The sequence below is a fragment of the Rattus norvegicus genome, chromosome 16 (assembly GCF_036323735.1).
Source record: "Rattus norvegicus strain BN/NHsdMcwi chromosome 16, GRCr8, whole genome shotgun sequence".
NCBI lineage: Eukaryota > Metazoa > Chordata > Mammalia > Rodentia > Muridae > Rattus > Rattus norvegicus.
Window position 1 is genome coordinate 18,446,669 of NC_086034.1, and position 21,318 is coordinate 18,467,986.

The 21,318-nt window shown below is 55.0% G+C and overlaps 1 protein-coding gene and 1 long non-coding RNA gene across 18 annotated transcripts; one reads left to right on the plus strand and one right to left on the minus strand.

Annotated features, from left to right (window-relative positions):
• Positions 1-755: 755 nt before the first annotated feature.
• Fcho1 (FCH and mu domain containing endocytic adaptor 1) lies at positions 756-18,070 on the minus strand. Of its 13 annotated transcripts, none has more exons than NM_001395712.1 (28): positions 17,996-18,030; positions 14,105-14,169; positions 13,559-13,611; positions 10,681-10,772; positions 9,759-9,833; positions 9,465-9,606; positions 9,133-9,285; positions 8,888-8,992; positions 8,183-8,281; positions 7,975-8,071; positions 7,377-7,425; positions 7,198-7,290; positions 6,783-6,807; positions 6,498-6,555; positions 5,855-6,033; positions 5,736-5,760; positions 5,308-5,356; positions 4,853-4,947; positions 4,427-4,675; positions 3,744-3,850; positions 3,555-3,642; positions 3,346-3,454; positions 2,728-2,883; positions 2,394-2,526; positions 1,991-2,190; positions 1,749-1,804; positions 1,348-1,509; positions 756-1,256 (listed from the first exon to the last, which is right to left on the minus strand). In NM_001395712.1, exons 3-28 carry the CDS (start codon positions 13,583-13,585, stop codon positions 1,234-1,236), a joined length of 2,646 nt encoding a protein of 881 aa, NP_001382641.1. In that variant the 5' UTR covers positions 13,586-13,611; positions 14,105-14,169; positions 17,996-18,030; the 3' UTR covers positions 756-1,233. The 13 variants fall into 13 exon arrangements, 12 of the variants coding, with proteins under 12 accessions (NP_001382641.1, XP_017455516.1, XP_008769305.1 ...); XM_017600027.3 differs by having other exon boundaries at positions 1,011-1,256; positions 7,198-7,270; positions 7,381-7,425; positions 13,559-13,607; positions 17,996-18,070; XM_008771083.4 differs by having other exon boundaries at positions 1,011-1,256; positions 7,198-7,270; positions 7,381-7,425; positions 17,996-18,070.
• On the plus strand, positions 9,604-20,734 carry LOC108348388 (uncharacterized). 5 transcript variants are annotated; one of them, XR_010058361.1, is made up of 6 exons: positions 9,604-12,253; positions 12,447-12,549; positions 12,743-16,944; positions 17,159-17,316; positions 18,560-18,697; positions 18,817-20,734. It is a non-coding gene; the product is annotated as an uncharacterized LOC108348388 (long non-coding RNA). The 5 variants fall into 5 exon arrangements; XR_010058357.1 differs by having other exon boundaries at positions 9,604-12,953; positions 16,780-16,944; XR_010058360.1 differs by having other exon boundaries at positions 9,604-12,549.
• Positions 20,735-21,318: the final 584 nt, after the last annotated feature.

The following is a 21,318-nucleotide window of genomic DNA, read 5'->3' on the forward strand; positions in this document are numbered from 1 at the left end:
GAATTTTGGGTAGGGGATCCACCCCTGAGCCACACCCCCAACCCTTCATTGGGGGATCCTGGGTAGGTGCACTCCTTCCCCAACTCTATGCCAGCTGTAGCGTCTAGGCTCTGGATCTGCAGTTCAGTCTTGGTCAGGGATCTTCAGAGCCACATGGTTGAATCAGAAGTCCCTGATGTCCTTTGAGATTCGTGGCTCCCCTCTTCTGTAGGAGAAGCTTTCCTAGGAAGCTGGAGCCACTCCTGACTTGGATCTCACCCAGTCTTCTCATGTGCATATGTCAAGTGTGCAGCCTCTCCACAGACCCTGACCAGCCACTGGGCTGCAGTCACTCATTTCCTGCTGGTTACTATGGCTCCCAAAAACTGTTTTAAGATTAATTCTACTTTTATTCGTGTATCTGTCTACATCCACACGAGTGCAGTGCCCTCGGAGGCCAAAAATGGGCGCAGGGTCCCTTGACACTGAGTGCTGGGAACACAATCTGTCCTGGCTTTTAGCCGCTGAGCCTGCTCTCCAGCTCTATCAGGAACTTTGTCCTGCTTCCCACCCTGTCACTGCCTGAGTTGATTGACAGCTTCCTCACCAAGCCCAGATCTCCCTCAGTGCCTGTATACTCCTATGTATACTTCGGAACCCTCTAGGCAGCAGTTTTCTGCCTGTGGGTCACAACCCCTTTGGGGAGCTCAAATATATGATATCCTACATATCAGATATTTACATTACGATTGACAGCAATGGCGAAATTATAGTTATAAGTAGAAATGAAATAATTTTATGTTTGGGGGTCACCACAATATGAAGAACTAGCTGTATTAGAGGGTTGCAGCGTTAGGGGAGTGGAGAACTCTAGGGGTTTACCTACTTCTCCCTCCCTCTAACTCAGCTGTAAGTCAGCAGGAATAGGCAGCTCACACAGCCCTGGGGATGAAATGCATTGTGGGTATAAGCACCCCCTTTCTCCTCCTCCCATCCTTCCCAGTCTGAACCAGAAAGAGGATTGATTCCTCTTTATTTTGCTAGAAAACTGTTTATTTAAAGAATACTTAAAAAACAAAAAAGAATACTAAAGGGCCAGGGCCCCTGTTTGCGGACGGAGGCAGGAGGAGTTGGCTGAGCCAGACTGAAACGGGGTAGGGGGTGGGGGCGTTCCTGTCCATGGAGTCCAGTCTGGGGCAGCTGGAAGCCGGCGGCGGCGGCGGGAGGGCAGGCGGTCCCCGTGCACCGGGCACCTCAGCAGCTGGTGAGGTACATCCCTGCGGGAACAGAACGTGGGGGGTCTCCCGTGAGCTCCACCTCCTGACTCTCCACCCCACTTTGCTCCTCCAGCCCCTGCGCAGCAGCTACCTGTGAATCTCCGCTTCACCAGGGACATGCGGTAGCCGCCACCCAGCAGCTCCAGGTCCAGGCCGGATAGCGTGGCGCCCTCACTGGTGAATTGCGCGGTCACGGGGCTAGGGGTGCTGGGCCCCGACTGCGGCTGCCAGCTGGCGGACAGGTGGCCCGAGCCTACCGGGCCAGGGGTCAGCCTCGACTAAATCAGACCTCCCACACCCGTCCCCTAGACCCGGGATCCAGGAGTCCAGGATGCGCTCCTGCCACAGGTCCTTTGCACAGGCCAGTCCCGTCCCCTGAGAATCCTCCTTCAGAATTCTTCAGTTCCCACAAGCTAGAGTATGTCTAGTTTTAACGAGCTGCCCACCTGCAATTTCTCCCATGCAGCAGCCCTCATCAGTGCTGTGACTCACCCCCTGCCTCACGCACATCTGGAAGCTTCCATGTGAACCTCTTTTCCTCTGTGTTCCTGGTGGTAAGGGAATCTGGGTCAGACTCTACAGAGAGGACTCTGGTCAGTCACCTGTGGTCTCTGCAAACCCATGCCCAGTCAAGTCTCAAGTTTCTCTACCCGTGCAGGGGTGTGGCATGGCTCAGCTGCCCCAGGGCTCTTGTTTGCTGGCTTATATGTTCCCAGTGAGGCCGGGTGACTCACCAGGTGGCCGCAGGCTGCAGCCGCACACTGGTGACCGGCTCCCCCACGGGCAGCAGGATCTGGACGTTAGTGAGTGGCGTGGACACAGCAGTGGCACCCGCACGGTAGCTATACTCCACCGAAACCCGCGTGAGTGTGGGCCCGCACTGCCAGTGGGCGCTCATTTGCAGGGGCATTGACTTGGGTCCAGGGCGGGAGAACTTAGGAATGAAAAGATAGAGGTGTCTGGGCGACATTGCCACATCTGGCTACACGGGCTATGCAGCCGCTGTCCCCCCAACCCCAGCCTGGTCCAAGCAGGACCATACGCAGTACCATGCGTGGCCAGCAGAGGGCGCAAGGCACTTTCTGTATTTGCATAATTTATGTGGCCCGCCCTCGCCCTGTCCCTGCTCAGCCGCACCTGGTACCGCAACAGCACCAGGTTGTAGTAGGAGGCGGTGGGGTTCTGCTCTGCCTGGTGCTGCAGGGCCTCCGTCAATGCCGCCATGTTCAGCCAGAAATCTTTGGTCTCCGGGTCACTCTGGGAGGGGTCGCTTTAGAGACAGACAGAACATCCTCACCACTCGGGAGACACCTTCCCACTGCAGACTGGCCTGCTGTGAGTGGGAGTGGTAGGTCCTGAGAGGGACAGCCACCTACCCCATGCCACACAACTAGCAGGAGGCGCTATAGGCATTTAAGGCCTTGGGCCCCTGGGCCCACTGACATCTGGGACCCTCTCCCATGCAAGGCACCTGAAGATCAGGTCAGCGTTGGGCTGTAAGTGTTCTATGGGGGACGTATGCACCAGCCGGAAGCTGAGGACAGGTGGTGGTGGGGTCCCACTGAACACACGTACAATGCCCGCAGGGAAGGTCATGGTCAACTCCCCGGTGACTCGAGCCAGGCAACTAGGAAACAGGGAACAGATTGGGTATGGGATCAGGGCTTCCCCTCCTAGTTACACTTGCAGCCAAAGCTCCCAAGGGGCTCTGATTGTTCCCAGCACCCTCTGCCCAACTTCTTCTTCTTCTCCTCCCCCATCCCCATCCCCAACCCCACCCCCCCACCCCCCTCGCAAGATGAATTTCTCCAACCCAGCCCACATTTCAGTATTCATGAAAGTATCTTCCTTAGATCCCTTTTTCTCCTGGGCCACCAGGAATCTCAAACCAGAACACACTTGGTGTTTTGAGCATCCCTAAGGGTGTTAACCCCAGGGAGGGCAAGCCAGCTTCAAAGTTCCCAATTCACTCTTGGCCTGTCTCCACCACAAGTCCCCATGGCCTCTTTAGACTGGCCTCAGGACTAGATAGCTCTGAAGCCCTCTGGTTGATCCTGCACTTGGCATCACTGTCTCTGTGACTGCCTACCTGGGGTTGTGGCCACGGAAAAAGGCATAGACATACTCAGTGAAGGCTGTGGCCACAGGCAAGGTGTCCTGGGATCCCAGGACCACTGGGCTGGGGCCACGGGAGACACCTGTGGAAAGGTCAGATGGTCAGAAGCAGGGCACGCCTCACCCGCTTAGCCACCATCCCAGTCAGAGAAGGGGTCCGAGGCTCCAAGGGTCCCCACAAACCGTGTCCCATCTGGGCGGAGAAGCTGGGCCGGTCAGGGGGGATGGTGGGGGCAGAGGATCCCAGTGGGGATGGGCTGAGCGACCGGCACTGGAGGACAAGAGAGAACCGGGGGTGTGAGCTAACCAAAGCTGCCTGCAGGGGCAGCTTCTGGCCTCTTCCCAACCTGCAGTCATCAGTCCATCACCCACCAGGTCACCACTGCTCCTGGTGAGCGGGCAGGACACTTTCCTGGACCGTGGTCTCCTCAGCGTGGCAGCCAGGCCCTCCCTGGTGGGGTCAGCCAGCGTCAGTGAGTCTAGAATAAGGATATGGCTGGGCAGAGACTTGCCAGGAGTTTAGGAGTATTAACCCTCAAGAAGAGACAATGTTTCAAGGGTTTCTGGGTAATGCCGTAGGCCCCAGATGGGCAGCTGGGTAAGGGGGGGGTGCTGTAACTAGGCCTGTCCCAGGAAGGACTGATGGGCTAGGAGGTGGATAAGCCATAGATATGGTGATTCAGTGACCTACATCTTCAGAGTGAGAGTCCCCACCATCAGCTGTGTCTCTGTCAGTAACTCTAATATCCCACCCCCTTAGCTCTGCCAAGAACCAGATTCTTTCCCATGAGTGCCAGCTCGCTGCCTGGGTTGGATTTCCACTTCTATGACATCTCCATTGATGGCCACAGGGTCCGCCCACACTTCCTCCAACACAGGTGTTTTAGGTCCATGTTTAAGCTCACCCCCAACCTCATGGGGACCAACTGAATACCTGCTCTCCTGCCCCAAGGCCTTTGCTCAGTTATCAGGTGATCCCACATAAGAAGGCCACCATCTGCACCCAGCTTGCCTGGGGACACCTGCCCGGGGACACCTGCTGGGTTCCAGCTTACCTGCACCTGCACCTGCCTCAGGCCCCCAGGGACCTGGCGAGGGCACACGGGGCACTGGGTCCCTGGCCTCCTGGTGCTGTGCCCTGCAGGTGGGTGGGCTCTGCGGGGTGCCTGGTCGGGGGACCCAGGACTCAGGCGATGGACCGGGTGCAGCAAGAGATGGAGAGTCCAGGCCCGAGTCTTCCACATTCTCCGGAGATGAGGATGAGAAAGGAGATGGGCTGGATGTGAAGCCCAGGCTGCTGGAGCCTAGGGATGAGGGCACAGGGGTGGGTCGCCGTAGTCCAGGCCTAGCTGTGACTGCCCATGTCCGCAGATCCTCCATTCTGTCCCTGCCTCCTAGCCAAGCCTCCATGACCCCCCATTCCAACCAAATCCCCACCCAATATGGCCTCCCGCCCCTCCTGCTGTGCACATCCCCTCTACCTGTGAAGTCCTCGTGGTCGAAGGCAGACTCCAGCGGCGGCCCAAAGAGGCTCTTGGACAGTGGCTCCTCCGAGGCCAGCGGCTTCTCTGTGCAGCTGGGAACAGCAACAGGAGCAAGTCTGAGCCTGGCACCTTTCCACAGACTGTTCCTAACCCCAGCACGGTTGCACCCGCAAATCCTCTGCTTTTCAGGGCTCCGTGGTTACTGCCTCCCTCAGGGCCCCGCCCACGCAGCGCAGCCCCACCCCACCCACTGCGTCTGGGCATCACTGCACCAAGACCCTGCTATGAGGAATTTTGACCCTATCTACAGGCCTCCCAGATCCAGGGCAGCACAAGTACACAGCAGGCACTTAATAAGTGTCCAATAGTGGGACCTTAGGCCAGGGTGAGGGAGCTGGAGACAGGAACTTGGGGCCCATCTGCCTGCTCAATCATGTCCCTGCAAGACCCACCTGCTGCGTGGGGCCGACCGAGGTCTCTGTGGCTTCCCAGAAGTGTCCCCTAGGACAGACAAAGCCTTGAGTTTCTGTCCCATTAGACCATAGCTGGCACTTGTCAACCAGAGGCCCGAGGTGACCAGCAGAGCGGGCAGAGGTACTGAGCTGGCGGTAGCTCAGTGCATCTGTGTGAAGAAGTGCCCCACCTGACCCAGGCTAGCCCAAAATCCTGCCCCTGCTAGCACAGAAGTCCCGCTTGGCTCTAGGCCTGCCCCTGCTGCCCTTCCAGCTCCTATCGCTTAATGATCCTGCTTTGTAGAAAAGGCACCCGAGGGTCCGAGTGGCTCAGCAGCCATCTCCAACCAACTCTAATTCACAGCCTTCAAGCAGTTATTCAGCTCCCCTCCATGGCACTGCCTCAGCCTGACAGGCCAGCTACTCACGCGATGAGAGACGTTTCATGGTGCCCTGTGGACAAAACAAAGAATCAAGTAACATCAGGCTCAGCTGCACTCGGCTGGTCCCCTGTGCCCACCTCACTCCTGGGCCCACCCCACCTCACCCCTGGGCCTGGCGGGAGGATGAGGCTGCCAGCTGTGGCCCTGAGCTGGGCGGCTGCAGCTTCAGAGCTGCAGGCCATGGTGCGGGCGGGGGCAGGCTTGATGCGAACATAGAACTTTCTAGGCTCCTCATCATCAAAATCAGAGTCACTAGAGGAGAAGCGTGGGGGCTCGGCCTCACGTGGGCCGCGGTCAAGGAGCTAACCTTGAGTCTGACCACACTCTTCCCACCCAGAGATCTTGTATAATATATCCAGGAAGCTATCTGGGGAGCTTCTATTCAACCACTAAACCCTAACACTGGTGCCCTTCCTCCAGGATGCTGCCCTGGATACACCCCCACCCCCACCCCACCCCCACCGCAATAAAAGTCCATCTGTCTTGTCTGTCTGCCTATCTTTATTTTGAAACAGGATCCCTCTACATAACCCTGGTTGGCCTGGAACCTATTTGGAGATGTGCCTGCTTCTGTCTCCTATGCTGGACATAGGACATATAGGGACATATAGGGACATATGGGGACATATAGGGACATATGGGGACAGGCCTCTGCCTCCATCTCTCCCCTCTTCACATCTTTACCATTGTGAAGCACGCAGGACAGGGCCCATGCCCATCCCCCCCAGGTACAGAGTCAAAGGATATTGTTCTGAGATGTATCGGGGCGCACAGTGAAGCCTTCCTCATCAACCTCTGGAGGCACCTGGGGAGGGAGTCAGGCTTCATCTTGCCCACTCAGGGCCCAGATTATATTCCAAGAGTAGGCACATCCAAGGGAGAAAGGTGAGGCACGGCCAAGTTCCCAGTCCTCCGCATGGGGACCACAGGGGAGAGATTTGATTCTGAGACACCCCCTCCCTCTTGGCCCCTCTTTCCAGGCCTTGAAGAACAAACTCCATCAACCTGCTGCTCCACCCTACCAGTACTCACCCCTGAGCCAGACTCTGGGAAGTCACTGGGGACAAACAAAGAAAAGGGGTGAGTGACCATGGCCCCTAGAGGATACTCCATATTGTCCTAGGCTAGTCTATAAGCAGGGACCCTTGGGCTTCTTTGAGACTGTAGCAGGCATCTATAGGGAGCTGCAGAGACAACCTCAAATAGTAGAACAGGTGAGGAGCTAGCTAGACTTGACAAAGGAAGGGATTATGGCCAGCCTAGGCTACAATGGGTCGAGTGGCTTCTGACCCAACCTGGGTTAAAGCACTACTGGGCTAGCCTGGGACAGGTTTTTCTGGAATAGCCCAGGTGGGGATGATACCGGGTCAGAATCACATAGGGGACTTCTGTACTAGCAAGGTCAGGATTTTGGGGTAGCCTGGGCCAGAGTGGAGCACTTCCTCACACAGATGCACGTGGCTCCCGACGGCTCAGTCCCGGAAGGCGGAAAGCCTTGGCTCCACGGAGACGTTTCATTGCTGTTGACAGAAGTGGGTAGCTGAGCTCCGGAAGGTTCTCCCTCTCTCTATCCAGTTCCCCCTCCCACACCATGGGTCTAACCTGGGCATCCAGGCCCAGACGTACTTGCCTTCCTGCAGGGCAGCTGAGCTGTATGCATCAAAGTCCAGAGGCCCTGTGGGAAGAGGGGTGGGTGATGGAGATGTCTGAGGGGTATAGCCAGGCCTTCCAGGGATAGCAGCACCCAGGCTCAACAATGGAAGCCACAATGGATAGGTGAGAAGGGACCTAGGTATGGCAGACCCGGGGATGACAACATAAAGACAGTAAGAAGAGCTTGGCTTTCCTGGTCACTTGGACAGGGGACAGTGTACAAGCAGGAGGTTGTGATCTCCACTTTAGCACAGAGGAAGCAGGCTCAGATAAGTCAGGATGTGCAACTAAGGTCACATAGCAAGAGATGGGAAAGGACACAAACCCAGCCTGACTATAAAACTCTGGCTCTCAACAAAGACGCTTAGTGCTCAGTACCTTTAATGGCTTCCTTAGGTGACGGAGAAATAGCCGAACCTCCAAGCAGACCTTTCATAACCCTTAGAAATCAGGTCTAAGATGCAAATATGAGAGAGCAGCCACCAGGCGCCTTCTGGGGGACCTGGAAATGCCACTATCCTATCTTTCTAGAGAAGCAACTGATGGTCAGAGAGGTCTTGCAGTCACTCACCAGGCTTCTCGCGCCCGGTGCCCTTGCTCTCTGCAAATTTCCTGAGGAGCATGTCCACCGTCACATTTTCCACATTCTGCTTAAATTCCTCATGCACCTGGATAGGGGGAAGGCGTGAGGGGAGGGGCCTCGGTGGGTGTGGCACGAGGGTGGAGCCTCTCGCTTGCCCAGCTTACATCTGTGGCTGCCTGCGCAGGCCCATTCTTACCTGCCCGATCTGCACGTGGGTGTCCTCCACAGAGTGAGCATAGGAGCCCAGCAAGGTCTTCATGTGCTGCAGGTGCGCCTCCTCCATGGCCTGAAACCGCTGTGGTGAGAAGGGCATGTGACCCAGGCTGACCAATCTGATGCGCCCAACTCCTGTCTGCTCTGACTGGCTTAGAGTAGCAGCAATGAGATCCTGCCTTAGGATTTTTGATGCAAGTCAAAATCTTTGTGAGTTCAAGGGCCAGCCTGGTTTACATAGTGACGAAAAGAAAAATCACCCTGCTGGATAAGAGATAGTCTACGCTTCACACACACAAACACCACAGCACATCCTCTGTCAGCCTAGAAGTTCCTAGAAAGAAGCAACCAGTCGCAGAGACAACATCTTAACTAATGACACCATTGGAACACCTGGATACAGTCTGATGCCATGACACTCGCTGACAAGAATGCTTTCACTTTAGCAAATATATATACATATTTGAATATATACATTTGAATATATACACATACACATACATATATATCTCCTTGAACTCCTGATCCTCTCCCCTTGAGTCCCAGCTGCTGGTGTGTGCTACCGTAGCCTACCTATAGCTTAGCTTCCCAGACTATGACCCTAAAGTTCCTACAGCTGAGAGACGGGTTCCTCCAAGGGCAAAGCGCCCCAGCAAGGACCACAGGATCTACAGGGCGGGCTTCTCACCAGGGCTGAATCAAGCATCTTGATCTCAAAGTCTGCTCGGGCTGAGTTGTACTTATCCACAGAGCGCCGCAGGCTGTCGGCTGCCTTCTTGCTTTTGGTTTCTGCCTAAGAATCACAGACCAGGACAGTGAGGTGGCTTTACCACCCTGCCAAGTCATCTTCGCAAAGCCAGAGGAGGTGCCCACACAGTGTATGCCTAGCACCTTGCAGCATGCTGTCCCTCTCTGATCACGAGGCCAACAAACCTTGTCCATCTCCTTCTGGCTGGTGTTCTCTCTACGCAACCTCTCCAGGTCCATGCAGCGGCTCAGGTAATTCTCGCGAGACTTTGGCAGGAGCTGCCCAACACCTGCCAACATCTGTACCGCATCCACAGTGCCCTGAACTTCCTCCTTGCACTGTGGGTAGGGGGGAGCAAGGAAGGGGTGTGGCTTGGGAGTGAAGTGCTGCCTAGGATCCCCCAGTGAGAGGCTGGGCTGTGGCTCTCATGCATCTGAGAGTTGCAGATGTGTACGCAGGCTCATCTGGGGTCCTCAGAGCCCCATGCCCCTGCATACCTGCTGGGGCAGCCCATTACCTTCTTGTGGGTCTTGAGCTGTTCCTCGCCATAGCGCAGCACATCCTTGAGGAGATCGTGGAGCTTCCTAGTCAGCTCCAGGTGGCACAGTGCCAGTTTGTCCGAGGACACACGGAAGACCTCCCAGAGCGGGGCGAAGGTCCTGGGGACAGGCAGAGTCTAGATCATCTGATACCCCAGGGACCCCTCACACATAGCACAGCCGTCATTGCTGATACGGAACTTGGCAGTTGTGTCCACCAAGTCCCAGGCCAAGGTCAGTTGAGCGCCCCTCCCCCATCCAGCTGTACTCACCCCATGGGGGTCCCGTTGCTGGCTAGCTTGGACAGTTTGGCCATGGCCTTCGAGTATGTCTCCTCGATGCTGGCCCTGGATCAGAGAAGGGACCAAGATAACAGATTACAGTCCCCAAGAAAGGCCTTTCCCTGCTTCAGTTTTCCTATCTCTACAGCATGCTCTCAAAAAAGACTTTTCCAAGTTGACTGGATAATTGTTTCCCGTGGGCAATTTTGTATTTCCTTAAGTAATATTTTTATTTTATTTCGTTGTTTTTGTTTGTTTGTTGTTTATTTTGTTTTGACAATGGAGCTGGCCATGTGTGGCCTAGAAGGACCTTAAACTCTTGGTAATTCTCCAGCTTCAACTATCTGGGTTCTGGGACCATGTCATCATGCTAGCAACATGCATGTTTTCACTTCTGATCCCCCTGTGAGCAGTGATCTTAATCTCAATAGAGGTGTCAGACCACTGGGTCACGATTTTAAAGGGGCATGCAGGCCAGGGCGATGGCTCAGTGGATAAAGGTGCTTGCAGCCAAGCCCAGTGACACGAGTTCAATCCCCAGTACACACACACACACACACACACACACACACACACACACACACACAATGGAAGCAGAGAACCAGGTTCTGAGCTGTCCTCTGCCCTTCACATGTCTGTCATGACATGAGCACAACCCCTCCACACAGGTAAGTTCAAAATAGAAAGTAAAATAAAGATAAACAAAGGCGTCTCAAGGCAGAAGTGAGCCTACAGGATTGGAGGAATTGGGATGACTACGTCATTTCACTCGCGGAACCCCAGTAGTTCTGCTCCCTTGACCCGTCCTTGAGTCCCAGGGAAGTTGCTTTGAGGGTGAGCTGTGGGCGTGTCCCTTATGGGTTCGTCCCAGCACACTGTCTCTGAGTGGGCGTGGCCTCAGCCTCGGCCTCACCTTTCCCTAATGAAGTCAGCCAGCTCCTTGGTGGCCACGGGTCCCTGCTTCACACAATGGTAGAGGACCTCAAAGCCATGGTTTTTGTCGCCCTGTAAGGGATGAGAGAGGAGATGTAGAAGTCAGAGAAGGACATCTAGGTTGCCTAGCAACACGGACAAGCCTTGGAGACCACGAAGCCAAATGGCTGCCGAGGTGGGAAGAGCCCTAACCCAATCAGCGGGCTGCATGTTCCCACGGGTTTGAGGGAAGGAAGCATCCCTGAGACCTCCACTTCCTGGTCTCTGTGGCCAGAGGTCTACTTAATGTGTCTTCCTCTGTGGTCTTCCACCTCATTTCCTGAGTCCGAGTCTCTTATTGAACCTGAAACCCGTAACTAAAGCCCCAGAGATTCTTCTCCCTCCAACTCACCAACGCTAGGGTTATCGCTGGGTTCTGTCCCGCACGCCAGTTTTTTACATGGCTGCTGGGGTCTTGAAATGAAATCCCGATGTTTGCAATGACAAGCACTTCTCATCCACATCAGACTCATGCCCAAATGCCCCAGCCGCAGACCGCCATTCCTCACTTTGTTATCAGTGGCCCCCACTGTCTAACAGCTGCCGACACTCCTAAAGTCCTTAGAGTATTTCTGGCCCCCCACCCCCAGCTTCCCTACAGATCTTTCTATAGCTCCATGGCTACACAGAGCTCCAGCCTCCTCACGGGGTCATTATTCCTCCACCCCATATTTTCTTTCTTCCAACTTTAGTGTGCTGGGCCACTTGGGGCAGTGGCTGCACCTCTCTGAGCCTTAGTTGTGTCTTGTGGAAAAATAGGGTTGATGGTAGCAGCTGCCACACAATGGCGTTATGAGTGAGATGCGTCTGGCACTCTGCTAGACATGAAGGCCTCTGGGAAATAATGAGGGCTCCACACACAGCTCCCACTGAGCCCACCTGCTCAGCTGGGGATCCTCGGGTGAGGCTGCACCAGGCACTGCCGCCCAGGGCATTATCTGGAGCTAACATAGAGCTCCACTGGCCCGTTTCCCGGCCCTGGCAAGCCCTCAGCCCTGTCTGCCTCCACAGAGTGGGTAGGCAGCAAGGGTCTGAGGAGGGACTTCCAGGGCCTGTGTCTCTGATCAGAACTCCTGGGTGACAGCCAAAAAGCATTCTAACACGGTTTGGGTTTGATATCCCTCTACTGCTTACACATCTGCCATGGCTCCCCAGAGCTCTCTAGGCTTTTGACCCGGACTTACCTCAAAGGAACTGGGGCACCCCTAACACCAGTAAGCACTGGGCTTTTGGTGAGGAGCTAGGGGCATGGCTCAGAGGTGGAGCCCCTTCCTAGGATCCCCCACTGAGGGGCTAGGGCGTGGCTCAGGGGTGGAGCCCCTGCCTATTACATGTAAGGCCCTGAGTTCTATCCCCAGCAGAGCAAAACCAGAAAAGGATCCCAGTACATCAGCCACAGACCCATGTCCCACAAGAGGCAACTCCCATTTCCTGTCCTACCTGGGCATGTGGAGGCTGGTTGGCCAGCCCCTTCCTGAGGAGAACCTCCGAGCCAGTGGGATCCTGAACCAAAGGTCTGAGCCCTTCTCAGCCATGCTATCTTGGGGTATGCATGGGAGGGAAGTTGGGGTGGCTTCTATTTTCTCTTCGCTCATTGACTTCTCCTTCCCCCGTTTTCACACCTCGTGGAATATAAAATACAATCCACGGAGGTGCTATATTACCACTGCTCCTAAATGTGGGTGTCTTTTTGGGCTGCTACTGCAGGACAGAGGTTCCATGCAACTCAGAGGACAACACCTCGGGGGGTTACCCAACCATTCAGAGGCCATAGGAGAATCGGTCTTAGGGAGAAGTCTGAGCCCTGCAGGTGCAAAGGATGGTGGGCCCTTTAAGAAGCAGCAGCAAGTTAAGAAGAGCCCCAGCTGGGGAGGGAGTGGGGATTGTTGCTAGGGGCAACGGGTTGCTCAGCAACCAGCTACCACTTTGCTAGCTGTGGGCCTACCAAGGAGGAAGGGGCCTTTCAGCCTGGTATCTCCCTGACTCTAGGCTCCCATTCCCAGGCTGCTCGAACACCCTTGGTGGATCTCCAGTTCCCTGGACCAACAGGGAGAAGACCTCAGCCCTTGACTGCCACCCAGCGTCACACCTCTCAGATGGATTCAGGATATTTCCTGAAGTTGGAATGGCATTTGAACATCCTGAAAAGTAGCCTTCAGGGCCGCAGCAAACCGGGCTGTGGGATCCCTGAGATGGCCTGAGCCTCAGGATCAGGTTGGCTCTCTAGGTCCCTAAGAATGGAAGTGTGTCTCTCAGGCTCAGATGCAGCTGTCTGAGAGTCTCTTGTTCCCAGATCTGGTTTGCAGCAGGCCTAGATGGCCAAGGGTCAGGTGCAGAGGTCAGGAGGGAGTCAATTCAACCCTTTAAAAAAACCCCAAAGTCCCAAGATGGAAATACACAGAATTTCCCTGGTTGGACTGGCTCTGATCTGGGAAATTTGGTCTGGCCCCAGGTGCGAGGCCATGCTATTCTGACATGTTATCTGCGGGAACATGTTCCTCTATAGCCCAGGCTGGCTTGGAGCTGCCATTCTCCTGCCTCGGCCTCCCTCAGTCTGTGGTCCAGGTGTGTACCCCGACACCCAGCTCTGTACTGCTATACTGTGTGATTTTCAGAACACATACGCTGCTCTGGGCCAAGTTCTCAGTGCCTTAATCTGTTCCTTGCTCTGCGTCAAGGCAACCCATGATTTAACCTCTGCCTTCCGTCTGCCTAGTCTCCCCTTGACCATAAAAGTCCCTCCATCCCTTTGTGAGCCTCCACAGAAATAACAGCAAAGAACAAAATAAAAAGAAAGTGGAAGAAACAGCGGGTCTTACCCAAAAATGTTCCCCAAAATAGGACATCCTGGTAGCCTCTGTCCTGAGTCTGTCTGGAAAGAGAGGTAGGGTGGAGGGCCTGGGCCATAAGCAAGGGCTTGAACAGGGGACCCCCCCTTCCCTGATATAGGAGGACTGGGGAAGTGAGGGCCCAAGGCCAGGAGCAGGCCCCAACCTTTGTCCTGTAGTTCTAGGCAACAGGGACACATGTGTACCAGTCTCATGGGGCTGGGGCAGGACAGAGGGACAGGAGCTGAGAGGGAGGGAGCAGGTGGGGTTTTTAAGCGTGGATATGGGTTTGTGGGGCCAGAGTGGTATGGGATGACCTGAACTCTAGACAATGGTTCTGAGGCATTTCAGACGTAGGGAAACTGAGTCACGTCCCAAGAGGAGAAGCTACTTGCCAAGGTCAAATGTCAGGAAGGGATAGTGGATTTTGTGTCTAAAACAGCTGGGTGATTTCTGTGGGAACAGGCTAAGCATGATGAACCTGGGAGGGCAGGGTCCTTCTGTCCCTGGTCCCATCGGGGCCCCATGAGTACCAACCACCACTCAGAAGCCACTCTTCTCCTGGCTCCAAGTCACGCAGCTCTGTGCCTCAGTTTCTCCATCTGCAGGAGATAGAACAACCAGAAAAGATTTAGCCAGAGACTCCAGGTCACTTTGTATAGGGGTGGGGCCAAGCAACACCAGAGGGATGTGCAGAATTCTGGGCACAGGGAGGCCCACTGTCACAGGAGCCTCTGTCCTCATCCATACTTGATGAGTTACTGGGCTGTGTGGCGACAGCTGGAGCCCAGGAGGCCCAACAACAGATGAGACAGGTCAGCTGGCCACAGGACTGGACTACCGGGGCCCCACTGGGGAGGGACTCACTTAGCCCTTAGCCTCAGTTTACCTAACATTGAAATTAACTATTCCTTTTTTGTTGTTGTTGTTCTGTAGCCAAACCTGGTCTGGAACTCTGGGTCCTCCTGCCTCGGCCTCTGGGGACTCAGCTGCAAGTCACTGTACCTGACTACAACTGATGGGGAGCAGGTGGGAACTGGGCACAGGTCCCCCAGTCCAGCCTGGAGAGGCAATGTGTCCCAGATACAGGGAGGGTGCTGGGAACTTGAGGCCAACAGGAGGGATTTGGCAGCTAGGGTCCTCCAGATTAGGAGTCCACTGGGCATGTGATAATTTCATTTTCAGATGGATGCCCTCCAGCCTCAGGTTGGGCAATGCCTCTCTTGTGGTAAGACAAACTGGCACTCCAGGGAGGAAAGCCACAAATGGCCATATTGTGATGTGAGGTTTGTCTTTGATTTTTTTTTAAGCAGAGCCGTACTCTGTATCCTAGGCTGACTGCTAATTCAGGGTCATCATCCTGCCTCAGTCTCTGAGGTACTGGGGTGACAGGCTGGAGCACTACATCACCTTCCCCCCATATCCTGGTGTCTACTGGGGACCAGGCAGTCCATCTGAACCTCCTAATGTGTGCCTAAGGACCAGGACCCTACACCAGTGTGGCAACTTCATCTTTCTCTGAAGTAAAATCCGTGTCTCCCATGTGCCAAGCACTCTTGCACACACACGCTTGGGGATCCCTCTGGGAAGACGGCAGTCATCTTTGTCAGGCCTGATAACTCTGCCAGGTTCAAGAGGCTCTTGGACAATGGTTTTCCAGAAGCCATCAATGTCCCCAAAGCTCCTGTTAGACAGCACCCTGCCACCATCCCCTACATAGAAGCCCTCTGAGGGGGCACACTTCAAGTTGTCCCCTACCCCACCCAGCCAGACACAGTTATTGGAGCCACAATTGCCCGCCTGGCTGCCCGGAACTCCACCCAGCAGGCCCTGACAGGCCACAACCTGTACCCAGGTCAGGGTCGACTAGAGAGTGGCCAGAGGTGGCACCAAGGATAGGCCCAGATGCTGCCACCTGGCCAGGAAGTGACAGGGACTGAGACCGTTGGCCCCAGACCGGGAACCACAGCTCTGGGATCCCTTTCCATTCCGGGAGACAAAGATTGGGGCAAACTCACCGATGGGCACTGAGGAGTTGTGGCCTTGAGGGCTGGGGTAGGCACCCGGAGGTAACCCCTAACACTTCCGCCAGCATTAACTGGAGGCCTCTGTCTGGGGGAGGACAGGAAGCCCGGCCCGCCCTGCCTGCCACCCAACCGTCACCTCCCCGCCCAGCACCCCTGGGACCTCCCCACAGTCACAGCACAACACACAGATGGGGGAGGTGAGGGAGCAGGCCGGGGGCGACGTGACTCTTACCAGAGAGACACTTAGACACCCACAGATCCTCTACCTTGGCCCGAGCTGGGTCTGTATGCCCATGAGGGGAAACTGAGGCTTGGAGACAGGTGAAGCCTCAGAAGGGGAAACTCAAATATTCTTTACAACTTCTTTAGGATCAACAGATTAAAGTATGTTTTTAGACATGGCCTCATGTAGCCCAGGCTGGCCTAGAAATTCTCTATGTAGCAGAGGATGACCTCAAATGTTTGATTCTCCTGCCTCCTCCTCTGGGCGCTGGGGTGACAGGTGTGCACCACCATGCTTGGCTTTGTTTGGTACATAAATATTAAGTACTCCAAGGCATCTCTCAGTACCACGTTCTTGGGGTTTGGTTTGGTTTGTTTTAACCTGTGTGATATGGAAGGACATTAAAACACCACTATAGGCCTCTGAAATATTTTGGCCTAAGACAGTTTACCTAATGTAACCCAGGGCTTTCTGGCTTCTGCAATACTAGAATAAGGTCTAGGGACAGACACTTACCCAGAGGCACACAGCAAGCACCCCATCCCTTGACAATGAGTCCCCAAAACCTAAGGCTTGACTGTGTGAACAGCACCAGGGAACTGAATCAGGCAAGACCAGACCAGAGCTGCACTCTGGGGGTTGGATACAGGCTGGCTGTGCCCACAACCATTGACCCCTTGTTGTGTGATTTTCACTGCCCCCCGAACCCCAGCAGGATTCCATGGGGAAACTGAGGCCTCTGTGCAAGCCTTCGGCTGAGTCATTTCATTTGTCAAACATACTTTGAGCACCACTGTGTACCCAGTCCGTGGGCTGGTGACTCTGGTCACACCCTTTAAAGACATCCCACTGCCTCCTTGGCTGTGACCCCATTTAATGGATGCAATATCATAATTACTACCACAGGAGTGGGTGTTTACAGCGTGTCCTCACTTCCACAACCACCTCTGATCTTCCCACAGGGTTTCGGCCCATTTCACAGAAGGCTCAGTCAGTCCAGTCTGAGCACACAAATTTGGGGGTGTCAGGCTTCCTGCCTGGAACTTACCCTACTATCCTGCCAGAGGCAAGGACTAAGCCTGGGACCCCGCCCAGAAACCAGCCCAGGAACCCTGTTGTAGGTGATGGTATGTGGGTCAGGGTGTGACCTGGGCAGTCACACGGGTGGGACTAGGGTGACAAAGTGTGGGTCTTGATTGGAGGCAGGTCCGTCTTATGGTCAGATGAAAATTGTCCTCTCCTGGCCTTAGATCCCTCTGCTCTGCCCCAGACTAGACTGTACCCATCAATCAAAATCATGGTTTGTTTTGGTTTATGCTTTTTTTTTTTTTTATGAGGCAGAGTCTGTCTATGTAGCCCAGGCTGGCCTCAAGCTGCAGACCTTCCAGCCTCAGCCACCGGAGGACTGGAATGACCACACCAGGCTCAACTAGGAAAACGGAGTCTACCCTAACATTTGACCGAAGATTGTGGTCCCCACCTGGAAAAATGGGGCACAGGTATTGGGAATCTGAGACAGTTTGGCTTCCTCAACCTCTACATTCGGAAGAGGAGACTAAGGGTCAAGGAGGTGCTGTCACCTGCCCAAGGTCACCATGAAAGGTCCCGCGATGCTGAGGGCAAGTGGAGGGGCGGCACCCCGACCTTCTCTGCACCCTGACCCTCATTCACCTAGTCTAATTCTGTTCCTTGAAGCAGATGCCAGCCGCCCCCCAACAGGGTGCGGGAGTCCCTGGTGCGGGCTCCAGGCCTCTCCAGGCCCCGCTCACCAGGGAGGGGATCCCGCGCTCCATACTCCAGATACCCTGTAGCCCTACCACACTCGCCCGGCAGAGCCCCCACCTGCCTACCAACCCCAGGGTGGGTGCAATTGGAGGAAGGGGACCCCGGTTCCCTGGTGTGGATGGGGGGCAGCGAGGGAGGCGGACCCCAGCTTAGAACTAGGGATCTGCAGGCTGGAGACCAGGAAGAGAGATTTGGGAGTCCTGGGGGGGTCTCACCCTCCCAGCCCGGGATTGAGGGATGCAATGGAGCAGCGCCCCGCCTTCTGAAGGCGGCACCTACGCTCGGGCCGGGTCAGGATAGAGCTATGCCCCCGCCCCGCACCCCCGCCCCGCACCCCCGCCCCGCACCCCGCACCATCGCCCCGCACCCGCACTCCGCGCCAGGGACACTCACCGCCTCTCGCGGCCGCCACCTGCGCGCTCCAGACGCGCGCCCCGCCCTCCCCTTGAGCTGCGGAGCGCGCCGCTGGCCCCGCCCACGGGTGTGGCCAGGAGGAGTTCCGCCCCGCGGTGCTTCATAAACCCTGCACTGGTTGGCTGAGCCTGGACACTCACCCGCAGGCTATTTGCATATTTTAAAGCGACAGGAGACGCTCCTTGCTTTCTGCACCTGTCATTCTTGCAGGAGGGAGGGTGGGAAGGAGGGAATAGCTTTTACTGAGTACCTACTGCATATATGGCTCTTTGGAGAACTCCTCCCAGGCTGTGAGTGAGATGACATTTAATATTGAGCCTCATTTTACAAACAAAGGCACCAAGGAACAGGGCTAGGAGTTGCTTTGGAGGTCAGAAAGCCACTCTGGTCCATACATTCATATGACAGGCCATTTATTTATTCAGCCTGTGTGTGCTGGTGATGAAGCCAGGCTGCCCCAGTGCTAAGCAAGAGCCACATACTCCTCTCCCATATGACAACTTTGAGAGACTTAACGACTCCCTGACCTGGGCTCTGTTTCAGTCTCCCGTTCAGGGACACAAGGCGGCAGCATGATCCTCAGGATACCTGAGCCACCTGGTCCCCTGCCCAAGAAGCACATCCAAGAATGTGGGACCACTGGGCTCGGGACAACCGGAAAGCCATGTGCCTTCATCTTAGGTACAGGCCCCTGCAGCTTTGGATCATGACACCCCAGTTTGGACATTTCCCTGTGGCTGGGGATCAAATCCAGGTCTAACCCAGCCTGAGACTGCCCCCACTTCTTACTTGAACTGCAGCTCTGCCCCAAATGACGCTAGGTTCCAATGGCAATCACGCACATCTGAACACCAGCTTCGGGGCCGACGAGAGGGCTCAGCAGGCAAAGATGTGTGTGGCAAAGCCTGGATTTGATGAGGAAGTCCTGAAAAGTATTCTCTCACCTGTGGGATGTGCACACTACCAATCAATCAAGTAATCATCTTTCTCATCAATTCGAACAATAAAGATTAAACACTTGGATGGGCTCCCACACCCAGTTGCCTCGAGGTAAGAGAGCCTGCTCTCCATTTATGAACCCACGCCGTTTCCATTTTCCACATGTCCTTTTTCTGCCCCAAGAGCCCTCGTAACACTCAGACCTCTAGTCACCTTTGGCATCTGGGTTTTGAGAATGGTAACAACAGCATCTCCCTCCCCTCCCCCCATAAGTGTGTGCTCACACACCTTTGCCATGTACACGGATGGAGTGGGTGAAAGTTCCAGGAGCTGAAGTGAAGCCATCAGAGTCGAATGGAAAGGGCTTTGACCTGTAATCACTCTCATCTGCCATTGGCTGGTTCTTACGGCAGGTGCTGGCCTAGAACTCAAGACTTGATGCTTCAGCCTATAAGAAAGCAGTCCCAACGAGCCATAGGGAACAAGCCAGTAAGAAGCACCCCTCTGTGGCCTCAGCATCAGCTCCTGCCTTCAGGCTCCTGCCCTGTGTGAATTTCTGTCTTGACTTCCTTCAGTGATGACCTACAGCCAGTGATCACAATAACCCCACCCCATTACTTTATGGAGCCTTTAATGGAACGAGTTAGGAGTGGGAAGGCCTCCCAAGGCTATAATCACTGCGGAGCGAACCACTGACTGTCATAGTACTTCCCGCTTGGATCCCAGCACTTCAGAGGCTAGCCTGGGCTCCCATATTAAAAACTTCTGGGAGGCATCTGTTCCTGAAAATTTGGCCATCGCCAATGGGTCCACCAATAACTCCCAGCTAAAGGGCCGGGAAATGATAGACACATTAGGAGGCGTGGCTTCAGTTGGAGGGAGGGATCACCAATCCCCTTCCTGGGCTCTGAGAGATGAGAGGGAGAGCTCTCCCACGATGCTCTGATGCAACAAGGGCTGGCAAACTATGATCTAGGTGACCCTGGTCTGAGCCCAAGATGCACGCCAGGCCCTGCCCACTCCCGCCTTACAAGAACCTCCCAACACTATGGTGTTTGGGGGGGGGCATAAGGTGGGATTGGGGTGTCTGCGCACACTCAGATGCAGTTCTACACTGAGCCACGCCCCCACCCGCCAGCTCCCCTTCTGATTGGTCCTCTTCTCGCCTTTAGCTCTTCTAGCTCCAAAGCCGCTTGGGACCCGCGGGAAGGTTACCGGGTGTGGGCTCTGTCCTTCCCGCTCGGCCGGGAACTCGGGGGATGTGGTACCTCATACTGTTGTCAGACGAGGTGTCGCCCACATTCCCAAACCTGACCCTCTTTGTAAACCTGGGCCAGGGGCGAGCTCGCTGAGGAAGCCAAAGCTCAGAGGCTGCGGCTAAGACCCAGGGTGGCGAGGCTGCAGCCTCGGGAACGCGCCAGGGCGGGGAAGGCGCAGTCCCGAAACAACAGCGCGAGTCTCCTGAAGGCTCCTCCCCCTCCCGCACTCCCCCTCCGCTTCGCACGCGCGTGCATGAATATAGGGTCTTTGCTGAACCTCGGGGACCAGCAAACCCAAGCATCTTCCTTTCTCCGCCATTGAGATTACAGAGACGTGCCGCTTTTTTTTTTTTTAACTTTATTTATCTTAATGTATGTAAGTACACAGTCGCTGTCTTCAAACACACCAGAACAGGGTTTCGGATCCCATTGTGAGCCACCATGTGATTGCTGGGAATTGAACTCAGGACCTCTGGAAGAGCAGTCAGTGCTCTTAACTGCTGAGCCATCTCTCCAGCCCTCCCAAGAGAAGTTTTTTAGCAGGATTCTGGGAATCGAATTCAGGCTTGCAAGGCAAATGCTGCGTTGATTTATCTTTATTTTTTATTTTTATTTCAGACAGTCTCACAAGGTAGCCCAGGCTGGCCTCAATGTCATTCTCCTGCCTCAGCATCCTAGGAACTGTGAAAGTACTTGGCCCCACCCCTGGATAGGACTCTTGGACAATCCTATTTCCGCCCCTTCCACCCCCCTCCGCCTCCGCCTCCTGCTCTGTGCCAGTTCCTCTAAGTACTCTTCCCCAACCGCAGCCTCCCTCCGGGCCTGCCCCTCCCATCACAGCGGTGATTCCTGGTAGCCCCGAGGTGTCAGTTGGCAATCTGGTATCCACCCTAGGTCCTGAGTCCCTGCTGAGTTGTGGCGGTCGTGGGTGCCATGAAAATCAGATGCCAAGTTAGATCACTTGTTCAAGTTACATTATGGCATTGTAGTGACACCCATGTGAGTGTCCACAGAGTCATCTGAATGGCAGGCTCAGGACCCTCAGTCTTATGTCTTACCCTAGAGCAGTTCTCAGGAGGAAGGATTACCCGCAGTTATACCACC